Source organism: Sardina pilchardus, chromosome 24 (assembly GCF_963854185.1).
Source record: "Sardina pilchardus chromosome 24, fSarPil1.1, whole genome shotgun sequence".
Taxonomy (NCBI): Eukaryota; Metazoa; Chordata; class Actinopteri; order Clupeiformes; family Clupeidae; genus Sardina; species Sardina pilchardus.
Window position 1 is genome coordinate 12,836,226 of NC_085017.1, and position 12,500 is coordinate 12,848,725.

General features: G+C 45.6%; 1 protein-coding gene across 7 annotated transcripts in view; it reads left to right on the top strand.

The window, feature by feature from the left end:
• Positions 1-12,500, top strand: part of LOC134072996 (sodium bicarbonate cotransporter 3-like) — a 77,575-nt gene that overhangs the window by 24,254 nt on the left and 40,821 nt on the right. For 5 of the 7 annotated variants that reach the window (XM_062529911.1, XM_062529908.1, XM_062529910.1 and 2 more), the window contains exons 2-4: positions 1,819-1,900; positions 4,730-4,873; positions 10,197-10,335. In XM_062529911.1, the coding sequence (XP_062385895.1) occupies positions 1,819-1,900; positions 4,730-4,873; positions 10,197-10,335 (365 nt within the window). Of the gene's footprint in view, positions 1-1,818; positions 1,901-1,925; positions 1,953-2,021; positions 2,033-4,729; positions 4,874-10,196; positions 10,336-12,500 lie in introns of those variants that run through there. The other 2 variants (XM_062529913.1, XM_062529914.1) reach the window with 2 other exon arrangements.

Sequence of the window (12,500 nt, forward strand, 5' to 3'; positions counted from 1 at the left end):
CTTTATTGGCTACTCGCTCCCTCCCAGCTACGTCATGTTGAAGAATGCCTGGGCTGGTTTACATCCGTCTCCATGACACCAGAGCAGTTGTTTTTCACTTGTGGCGAATGCTGACATCTAATGGAGTCCTACGCTGCTTAGCATCCCTTTACTGAGGCGGCTGACTGGCAGGGTGTGCTAATAGGGGAAGCCCACTGGTCAACGAGGCACGTCGAGGCAGCTTAATCCTCTCTGGCACCCTCGCTGGATTCCTGACTCCAAATCGGCCCTGTGTTGTATGAAAGCCTTTATCTCTCTCTTTTCTCTTTCCCTCTTTCCCTCTTTCTTTCTTTCTTTCTTTCTTTCTTTTGTTGGTTTGTTCTTCTCTCGTTCCTTCTTATGTTCGCTCTTCTCTTTCAAATTCCAGTTGCCATCTTTTGGCAGTCCTCCAGGGTACATATTTTCCACCACAGCCAAGCCAGGAAGAGGCTAACTTTAATCACTGTCCACAAGTTGCAAACCTGCACACACACACACACACACATTTGCTGACCCACCTAACACCATCTGTAATCAAAGCTGGTATGTGGTACAAAATGATCCAAACATCCAAACTAAGTTAACCCTGCCAAGACATGCTCAGACAGAAGCCCATGTTTGGTCAGCTGTGTGGCTGGACGCTCCATCAGAATCTTTGCAGTGTCCCTCCCCGGCTCCACAGGCATGATGTGTGTTTAATGTCATCTCCTGACCTTTACCTGTGTTTGTCCATTAGATGTGCCTGCCTCCGTCGGCCTAATGGGCTCATCACTGACCCTGGACACGCTTTAACACACCGTGTTTGCATTTCTGAGTGGGGTTGCATGCATGACTGAATGAGTGTGTGTGTGTGTGTGTGTGTGTGTGTCTTGCCTTGTGTGTGTGTCTGTCTGTGTATGGTTTTGTGTACTGTGACTGTGTGTGTGTGTGTGTGTGTGTGTGTGTGTGTCTGTAATTATGAAGCATGGATCTGAATCTGATGCCCTTTGAGTCGGATGCTAGCACCCGTGGGCTACACCCCCCTTTTCTACCACATGTGTCTTATGCCCAGAGATGTGTGTGTGTGTGTGTGTGTGACTGATATCACGATATATTGTGATGTAGGCCCACTCATCGATATTGACAAGGCCTGAAAAAACTCTGTAGGACTGAATTGAAGTATTCGAGTTGTGCCACCCTTAAAGGTGCAATCAGTGATTTTGTATTTATATTAACATTTAGTAGTAGCATTTAGTTGTTTTTGTCCAAAACAAGGTACATTATATTATAAGGCCCAAACCAAACACGGCAGAGAGGTAGCTCACCCCTACCCCCTGTATTCACAGAAAAATTCATCGCAGGGTTTTGTTTTTGTTTGGGGGACAGGCTGCATCCACTTTTGTTTGTTTCCTGTTTTCGGAGTCTACGCTACCTACAGAGACCGTTTTTTTACAGTGTACTCGCAGAATAGTCATCAAGCGATCGTGAGGAGATTGCTGATTGTGACAACAAAATTGTACGAGTTTGAAATCGCGTAAATAGCTCACTGCACCTTTAAAGCCTTGCACAGATTTTACACAGAATTATGGCGAACAACTGTTGGAATGAATTCTGTCTTGGACAGGGTAATTATTCAGAACTAACATGTATTGTAGTACGCATGATATCGTGGCCTCTGCACTATGCATATTATGTTATTGTGAGGTTGCAGGCAACACTAGTGTGTGTTCCTGTGTGTGTGTGTGTGCTTTTTAATGGGACGTTGAGTGTGGGATTGGATTTTTAGCTCGTCCTAAATGTGTGTTTCTTCTTCTTTCTCAGGGGCAGAGTGAGGAGGCCCTTGTGGACCACGGCAAGACCAGCTTCGCCCCACACACCAACTACGAGAAGGAGGAACTAGAGAGTAAGTCACATCACACTCACACACACCAACTACGAGAAGGAGGAACTAGAGAGTAAGTCACATCACACTCACACACACCAACTATGAGAAGGAGACTCACACACACCAACTATGAGAAGGAGGAACTAGAGAGTAAGTCACATCAGTGAGGAGGCCTCCAGCCATAAACTCTGAAACATTCAATTCACAATTGATAGACTGCCAACCTTGTCTCAGTTCAATATTTTACCTGTTTTGCGTTGGCAAAGTAAAAGATGCATTTATTCTCATGCCAGTTAAGGCTATTGGATTGGATTGGATTGGATTTAAGAGGAGGAGAGGAGGGGGTTACTGAGCTGTACTCTGTCGCTGAAATGATGGTTGGCTTCTCTATCTATTTGAAGGAATTGTTTATTATTTTGATTCATGTCATTCCTCTTTGGATATTATAAATTGTATGTATGGCAATACAGTTTTTTCTGTTTTTTAAATTGTAAAACAAAGGAGAGGAAGAAATATGTTTGTTTGTTTGTTTGTGTGTGTGCTTCATAGCTGCAAACCCAAATATCTTTGATGTTTTGTTTATATCTACTACCCTCTGAGTTTAACATGTAACAATATTTGTGAGTCCCGTTTGTACATGTTGGTGTGTGTGTGTGTGTGTGTGTGTGTCGATGAGTGAGCCGTTGCTGGTATTTAGCCTGACTCCAGGGACAGATGGCACAGGTGCCCGTGTGGGATGAGCAGCGTGTGGCCTTGGCATGGTATTAGCGTGGCTTGCCGTCCTTGCCGTCGGTGCCAGTCCGACCCAAGTCGCCCGCTCTCGCTCGCCCCCCCAGTCTTGTTCACGAGCTCTCGGCATTCACTTTAATTGACTCTCCCCTTTCAGAGTGTGTGTGTTTCTCTGTGGTGTGTGTGTGTGTGTGTGTGTGTTTGCGTGTTTATGTCTGCGTCTCTGTGTGTGTGCGTGTCTATCTGTCTGTAAGTGTGACGAGCGTAGTGTCAGACACTCCTTAATTGGCTCTCCCCTTTCAGCGATGCTGTATGAGCGTCTGATCATCTGCAGCCCTGGGGTCACGGTGGCTCCAGAAATACCCCTGATTGACTTGCCCCCTTCTCAACCCAAATTGGACTTAGCATGACATGCCCCCTCCCCCTTCAGTTTTCCACTGACAGGCCTTCTCATCTCAGTGTGGAAGGATGCAGAGTGGAACCTTCTCTAAAATGGTTCCACTTTGAGGAACTGGCTTCAATTCCTTCTGAGTTCCTCAGGCCTTTTCTCTCCATCAGCGAAGCTAACGTATTTCCCCGCCGAGACTAAAGAACCTAAAAAGCCAAGAGGACATTTTTCCTGCACTTGTAAGGTAGACTGGTGCAGTGTTGTCAGGATCTTCCATCCATTAAACACATGAAGTATCCGATTTTCAGGCATTACAGATTTAGACATCGCTATTCCTGTGTTCCCTGGAGCTCTCACTTGAAAAATTCATAATATCGTCTCTGCTGTAGAGACATTATTTTTCTGTTTGGTTTTCCCCATGCTGTTCCAATAACCCGGGGACTGCATCATTCAAACATATTTAGGGAAGTGTCTAAATATATCCGGCAGCGTGGTTCTTTCCAGTAGAGTTAGATAGCAGTGAGGTGTTATGATGAGCCTGGCTTTCTATGGTCTTAGATATCTGTTAGAAGAACGGGGGGATAAATGTCACATTATCGTCCTGAAGTGTTAAGACTGTTTCATCGGAAACGAGACCGTTTGGCAGCTCGTCAAGACTGAACCATGTCCAACATCCCTTTGTCTTGTCCTTCCTATTGCAGTCAGTCCTCTCACTCTTTCTCAGTTGGCTTTGCCAAGAACATCTCTTCCTCAGCACTAAGAACATGTAGATTTCTCTTCCCATCTCTCGCTTTCTCTCTCGCTCTCCCTCCCTCCTTTTCTCTCGTTCATTGTCTCTCGCTCTCTGCTCTGGAGATTGAAGTTCTGTGTGTGCCTAGTGTTCCAGGCCGCTCTTGCAAATCTAATTTCATGCAGCTGTGTATTCATCCTAAAAGGGAAGGGAAAGCGGGCCGTTGGCAAAAGGGGGGTAGGAGGTTGATCTGCGTTTCGGAGTGACTTGCTGTGGGAGCCAGGGGTGGCGTGGGAGCGGGGGCATCGCTAACGCGGGTAGCCTTGAGTGCAACAGCGTCGCTCGCTCGGCCGGCCGGCTGGCATCCTGAGTGCCTTCTGCGGTCCCGGCTTTGATCGGCTCCCTCGCACATGCCCATTCCAAGTGCTCACCCACAGCTTGCCAAGACCATAACAACCCCCCCCCACACACACACACCTCCCCCGATAGGACAGTTGGAACTAAGTGAGATTGCATTTCTGCTCTTGGATAGTGGTAGGCCAGGGCAATTTCTGTAAGTGCTTGAAAAAGAGCCTTCTGATGTGTAAAGTATATATATTTTTATTTTTTTGCCTTTATTGTGTAAAATATAATTGGGATGAGAGGGAGTGGGATGACCCAGCTCAGACTCAAACCCGGTTACCTGTGGACCCTTGGACCCAAACGCTGTATGGGTGCTTTAGACGATTGTGCCCAGCACCCCTAAATATATTGAATAAATAGTGGTAATTATGCACAATATATTTATTTTATTTGACTTTTTATTTTGTGTTTGTCTATTTCTACTTTCACTCATTGCCTCTTTTCCTACTTGTGTTGTGAATATCTCTCCATCTGTGTGCGAGGTTAACACACACGTCCATCTCTGGTGGTCCCTCAGGTCACAGGGCTGTGTATGTTCCCTCAGGTCACAGGGCTGTGTATGTTCCCTCAGGTCACAGGGCTGTGTATGTTCCCTCAGGTCACAGGGCTGTGTATGTGGGGGTCCACGTTCCACTGGGGAGGGAGAGCAAGCGTCGCCATCGCCACCGCGGACACAAGCACCACCGCAAGAGGAAGGAGAGGGACTCCGACCCGGAGACCGGCAGAGAATCCCCCACATATGGTAAGGACCACATCCACAACCAGTCCAAGGCTGGACAGGACTAACCTGACTCTCGCCAGAAGGCGTTTGCATTGCCCTCGATCCCAGATCCTTGTGTGGAGCTCAGCGAAATGCCTCTGGTGGAGCATGGCGGAATGACAGGGATCTGGCGAGAGTCAGGCTAGGACAGAACCAGACCACACCAAGCTGGGCCTAAAGGCCGGCACCCACTGGCAGCGTCTGACGCACAACAGAGTTTAGAACTCCATTACTTTCAACTGAGCAGTCAGTGGCCGTTGGCCTTAACACCAACGCTGGATCGCTGGATAACTCGTTCATTGTGCTATTACCTGCAGCCGAGCAGGATCCTAACAGTTTATCTTAAGTACATTTTAAGTGCACTGTTTGACAAGTATGCTCTGTGAAACATGTCCAGCACTTTGGCTGCTTTAGCTTAAAAAACATAAGGTCTGCAGGCTCTTCAGATGCCCCCCCGGTCCACACATTCCTCTGGATATAACTGGCGCACACAAGCTAGCAGTCATTCTTCTGACTGACAGTGGGAAAAGAGACTTCATTATGAGAGAGATGGAATCCGGTTTATTAAATGACACTCGGAGCACTGAGGGACCCTAACCCTTGACCTCGTGTGAACCTTCTGTCCCTCTGAAGTGTTTGGATAAGCATCAGTCCTCTTTGGCTCTTATGGGAAACTATGTGATATTTATTTAAACCACGAGCTGTATGGCTCATGCTGTCAGTCAGATAATAATGATCAGATTATAACTTTTTATTTGTTTATTTTGTTTATTTATTTTTAGCCATAAATTGTTGTTGTGACAAACTCTTACATTTGGTCAGCTAACTGTAGCTGTAGGTCTCGTAAAAGGATATAATACGCTAATGCGTTACGACGACCTGCTGTAGGCCTGTGTTCATTGAAAGACTCTGATTAAAAGCTTGCTGTTTACTTTTTAATTACTCCAGTGTCTACTGGCCTTGAAGCAACTCTGGGCTTGTAGGACTGATGCACTGGAAGGCTAGCTCTGATTACAGGTGGTGCTCTCCTCAGTCTGTCCAGAGGCCAGGGGAGACGTTAGTATCTCCAGCCCTGCCGCTGTCACGCTGCTTTAATTACTCAGGCTTTAAAGCAACACTATTTGAGTTATTTTATACAGCACTGACTTAATAAGGAGAATGGTGTCTCTGGCATTTTTGATTGAGACCCATAACACCTGGTGTGTAGTTTTGTAGCGCCATGAAAGAACCTGTTTTCAAGAGCCCTTATTGGTGAGTTAATTTGAACACACTTGAGACCACCTTAATGACTAAGGGTTACTTACCCAGCATGGTGGCAGTTGGAAGATGTAATTTTGTTGCGCCATGTCAGTTGCGTAAATGTCAGTTCTTACACTGTGTTGCTTTTTAATCAAATGGTAGAAGATGTTGTGCAGAGGTTGTGCTTTAAAATGCAGGAGTGGGCAGAAAAGTGAAAAGCGCTATATTATTCCTCTCAAGAGCTACGGTCTGGGGCTTAGGCAACGCACAGAGCACTTGCACTAATCAGCTTGCTCAGCACACACACACAGGTTGCCAATTGAAATAGGGAAAAGTATTTCTCACTCACATAAATTTCACATCTCCAAGCCCTCGCCGGGGACTGTCAGCTGTTATAAGGCATTTCGTTTCACTGACAGCTCGTCTGGAGCAGTAACCCAAACGTTTTTCGGTCGGTCTCAGACTGTCCAGTCTCGGCCGTCTGAAGTTTGCACCGGGGACGCTGTGTTCCTGTGGAGACGAGACACAGATCACATCACAGGCATCATCTTGGTTTAAGAGTGAACTTCTTATTTTAAGTGTTCAACTGTACACTATAAACTCATTTCTAGGTATAATTGTTTTTATTCAAGAAATATTGTCAAGTAAAATGATCTTGCTGCATGGACAGATAAATAATTTCACTTGTTTTGAGTACCCTTTACCTCAGATTTAGTGTTTTTATCTTGTTTTGAGTACCTTTTACCTCAGATTTAGTGTTTTCATCTTGTTTGTTTTGTGCAGTGTACCTACTGTATTCCTCTGCTGGTTCTGGCTCCTAGATTTGCTCTGGCTCTCTATTGGGTTCCTGTGCTCTCATCCATTCTTGTTCTTTGTCTGTTCTTGGTTCCTGTTCTCCTATCAGTTCCCGTTCTTTAGTCCTTTAATTTACATTTATTAAATCCATTTAGCTGACATACAACGTGACGTACAACTAAGGAATGACTTTCAAGCTGCAATACCGTGCAACAGGAGACCTTAGAGTGACATACTAGAAAACATACACCATTCATACATACTTACCTTCTACATACATCATGCACTTGCTTTCTACATGCACCATGCATACTGTACATACCGTACTTACCCTCTACATACACCATACAAACATACCAGTACATACTTCCCTTCTACATACATTATGCATACTTACCTTCTACATACATTATGCATACTTACCTTCTACATACACCATGCATACATACATACATTCTACATGCACCATACATACATACCTTCTAATACACCATACTACCAGAGATTTTCTAATGAAAAGAACCAACACTCAAAGAATCTTCTATAGAAATGCATGGGGTTAGTTAACACAAATATCGCAATTGTCTATGCATATCCTACTGCACTGTAAGTAACCCTTAGGTACCACCTTACATACATACACACACATACAAGATAGCCAAAGGATGAAGTAGAAACAGGATGTGTTCAAGAGGGACACTAGTAGATGGAGGAGGAAGAGCACGTTCGGCATGTGGTGTCCTGGCACTGCGTCTGAGTCTGGTTGTGTCCTTGGGGAGCCGGTGAGGCAGGCTTAGGGACCCTGGGGCGAGTGATTTGTTGTAGCAGGGGCTGCTGTCAATAGAACACCTCGCTCCTCTGGAGATACACAGCCTCCTGAGGACAACCTGCGACAGTGATGGAACGGACCTCTCTCTCTCTATCTCTCTCTTGTACTTTGTGTATATCATCTCCTCTCACTCACACAAACGGGCACACACACACACACACACACACACACGCACGCACGCACGCACGCACGCACAGGCACACGCACACACAGGTACACACACGGGCATAAACATGGGCACGCACACAGGCACACACACACACATACACACACACACACACACACACACACACGCGTATGTACACACATGCATGCTCACACACTGACACACAAACTCACCCATTTCATGTCTTTTTCACTTCTCTATCACACACATCCCGAGTTTATTTAGGAGACATGAGATATGTGTGAGCAAGATGAAAAAAGAGGTAATTCTGCTCGCTTCATGCCACAATCCCGCCCCCCCCCCCCCCAACACACACACACACACACACCCCATCTCCCAGAGGTGACAGACTCAGCAGGCGTGCAGAGCTGCTCTATGCTGTAGAAGAAACACACACACAAACACACACACACACACACACACACACACACACACACACACACACACACACACACACACACACACACAGAACAGAGAATATGAGAGAAACAGAAACAGACGAAAAAGAGAGAAATAGAGAGTGGGATGAAGAGAGAGAGAGAAAGAATGAGAGAGAGAGGGAAGAGTGATAGAGAAGGAGGAAGGGAAAGAGAGAGAGATGGAGGGAGAGTTATGGAGAGGGATGTAGAGAGTATGGGAGGAGAGAAAGAGAGAGGGATGGAGGGAGAGAAAAGAGGGAGGGAAAGAGTTATAGATTGGCAGAGAGGGGGAGAGCAGAGAGAGAGGGAGGCAGAGGAACAAAGAGATAAAGAGGGAGGGATGGAGGGAGGGAGGGAGAGGAAGACAGTGCTATTGTAAAGTGAGAATGTGCAGCACATGTTCATCCCTAATGTGCAGCGACATCCCAGGTTGATATGGATCTTTTTGCTCTCTGCTCAAAGTTAAATAAACATCCCCCCCCCCCCCAGCCCAGTCAAACTTGGCCCGGCTTTCTGCACGTACACGTAGCCCCACTCAAATCCCCTCTGCACCCGACTAGTGCCACACTCGGCAGCCTGGGAGACGCAGCCCGCACAAAGCCTCCTCTTCCTCTAGGTGCAATAAAGAGGCAATTAGCCACCGCCACTCTCCCGCCCAGATGGCACAGTGCTCTCTCCATATAGCACAGGAGGGACCAGATGTGTTTGTTGTAATTTCCGCGCCTAATCTGTGATGTCAGTGATGTCAGTGAAAGTTTTTGAACTTAGCCTATACCGTGTGTATTATTAGTGGCTTTATATTTAATCCGTCACACCATGTGCCTAATGTCGGAGAGAGAGGTGTGGGTGTGTGTGTGTTGACAGGAAGTGTGAATAAAACTAGGTGGCCTCTTTTATTCATAGCCGGCACTTATGCCTGCAGCAGATAGCACCCGTGAGTTAACTGCTGTTATTCACCTCATTGGTATGCAGTGCGCGTCTGACATAATTTGCTATTTGCTAAAAACAACTGTGTGTGTGTGTGGGAAGGTGTGTGTGTGTGTGCGCCGTCCCACTGTTCTTCTCTTCGGTCATTTTCTAAACAAAAAGCATCCGTTGTCGACAGCAGTTTGCTCGCAATCACTCTTCCTGTTGTCTCTCTCACACCACCTGCATGTTAGTATGCAGAGATGTGCAGAGATGGGCCATTTCCAGGGCCAGAACCACAGGCTTGGTGTCCACATATCTGGCTGTGCCTATTTCAATAGTGTCTGAACCACATTTAAACACCAGTGCGGTGGCCAAGGTAGCTCACACGGCATGCTTTGGAGTAGGCCACTTATGCAGTGACGTTCTGTTCGGTTTGTGAGCCGACATTTTGGCACTGGATAAAAGCTAAACATTGAAACTAATGGGGCAGGCGGTTAGCCACCAAAAAAGGTCAGGAATGCAGACTTGGAGAGGTGAGCTATTAGATAGCCAACAATACTGACATCAACCGCTATACATCCAAACTCTCGCGCTTTTTATGACCATTTATTGAGACACAGCAAATGTTTTTTTGCAACTACTTTTTTTCAATTTCATTTTGAAAAAAAAACGAGGAAGCCAGTCTGTCTGTGTAGGGCAGGCCAATGTATCCGGTAGATCAAAATAAATTGTCTTCAGCGAAGCTGTTGTTCCAGCATAATCGCACTATAAACCACAGCACAATAAGGTATCACCAAATAAGGTCCATGTCATATGAAGGCCTGCTCTGTTCTCATTAGTGTGACTCTAATAAGGAAATGAGTCCAGATGTTGCTGGGGGTCCAAATGGGAGTGCAGCACAGGAAGCATCTCAGTGTGTGTGTGTGTGTGTGTGTGTGTGTGTCCCAGACACGCCGTCCCAGCGGGTCCAGTTCATCCTGGGGACGGAGGATGACGACGTGGAGCACGTGCCCCATGACCTCTTCACCGAGCTGGACGAGCTCTCCTTCAGAGATGGACGGCCCACCGAGTGGAAGGAGACAGCCAGGTGAGATGAAAACACACACAGACACACACACACAAGCAGGGACTTACAGATTCATTCATATTGCTACACTTAGCGTGAGGGTACTAGCAGATCTGTATATTGAATATCTGCATGAGTCCGCGGCAATGGTACAAACACGCACACACACATGCGCACACACACACACACACACACACACACAAACAAACAAACAAACAAACTGCTTCCCCTCTTTCGTTTTATTGGCACGCAACTTAAAAATCGGGGAAAAAATTGCCATATAATTCATAATTGATTTTTAATTAATCAAAATAATAAACAATTCCTTCAAATAAATAGAGAAGCCAAACATCATTTAGGTGACAGAGTACAGCTCAGTAACCCCCTCCCCCTCTCTTAAATTAAATCAACTCAAATTAAATAAAATCAATAGACTTTACTGGCATGCGAATAAATGCATCTTATGCTTTGCCAAAGCAACACAGGTAAAATATTGAACTGAGACGGTTGGCAGGCTATCAATTGCCTATTGAATATTTGAGTTGATGGCAGACGGCCTTCCTTCCCGTTTCATCTTTAAATGGTCATCCATAGCAGACGTGTTCTTATTTGGACTCTGTAATACAGCTGCACGCACACACACACACACACACACACACACCGACACAACTAGTCTTCATTTACTGTATGCATGCATAAGCATGACTAACGTTAGTCGACTAGTCACTAGTTGATGAAAAACAGATATGCACGCATTTGCACATACAGTCAAACTCCTGCATATACACTCTAGTCTTTATTTATGCATGCATAAGCACACACTCTCCCTCAGTGTGTAAAGCCTTTACCAGCGTGACTTTCTGGCAGCCTGAGTCCCATTGCAGGGCCCCTATTTAAAGTGAGTCAGCATTGCTAAGAGCAGAGATGGCTTTTGGCTCATGAGTGCAGTATGACGATAGAAGGGTCCAGAGAGTGACAGCTCTACTTTTACAACTGACTCAGACAGAGGTAGATTCAGGTAGAGAGGCATGTTATACAACCCATCACTGTCACTTTCCTATACTGTTGTAACCCCCCCCTCCCCCATCACACACACACACACACACACACACACACACACACACGCGCCACTTCTCACTTTGTTTCTCAGAGCTGACTCACTTTGCTCACTGCATAACTTGTCTATGTAACAGCAGATTGTGTCTGTGTGGTGTGTGAGTCGGTCTGATTGCGCCAGCACCTTTTTCCTGCCCCTCACACCTCCTCTCATCCTCCCCATATTCAATTAAGGCTTCAGTGGCAGCTATATCTGTGTGCCCTTTACTCTTGCAGTCAGTCTGCCACTGGCTCATACCCTCCGTCTTAAATCTCTCTGTCACTCTCTCTCTCTATCTCTTCTTCTCCCCTCTCTCCTCTCTGTTACTTGCTCTCCCTATCTCTCTCTCTTCTTCTCCCCCTCTCTCCTCTCTGTTACTTGCTCTCCCTATCTCTCTCTCTTCTTCTCCCCCTCTCTCCTCTCTGTTACTTGCTCTCCCTATCTCTCTCTCTTCCTCTCCCCCTCTCTCCTCTCTGTTACTTGCTCTCTCTATCTCTCTCTTCTTCTCCCCCTCTCCTCTCTGTTACTTGCTCTCTGTACAGTGCCTATAGAAAGTCATCATACCCTTTTGAAATAGTTACTTTTTTTGTCTTACAGCCTGAAATCAAAACCCATTTTTAAAAAAATATTTTCCAGTTTTATTAACAATTTTAGCTGTACAACATCAAAATAATGAAAAAAAAGTAAACAGTTCTGAAAATTAATAAAAAATTAAAAACTAGAATAACAGGGTTGGAAAAGTCATCATACCCCTGACTTAATACTTTGTAAAGATTCCTTTTGCTTTCATTACAGCCATCAATCTGTTTGGATATGTCTCTATTATAGCTTTGCACACCTAGATAGGGGAATATTTGCCCAATTTTCCGTACAGAAATGTTAAAATTTAGTCAAATTCTGTAGGGAATGGCGATGGACTGCTCTCTTCAAGTCAATCCACATATTTTCTATAGGATTTAAGTCAGGGCTCTGACTTTGCCACTCAAGGATATTCACCATCCTATCCTTAAGCCACTGCTTTGTTCTTTTGGCAGTATGTTTAGGATTATTGTCGTGTTGGAAGGCGAATGACCTCCCCATCCTCAGCTGT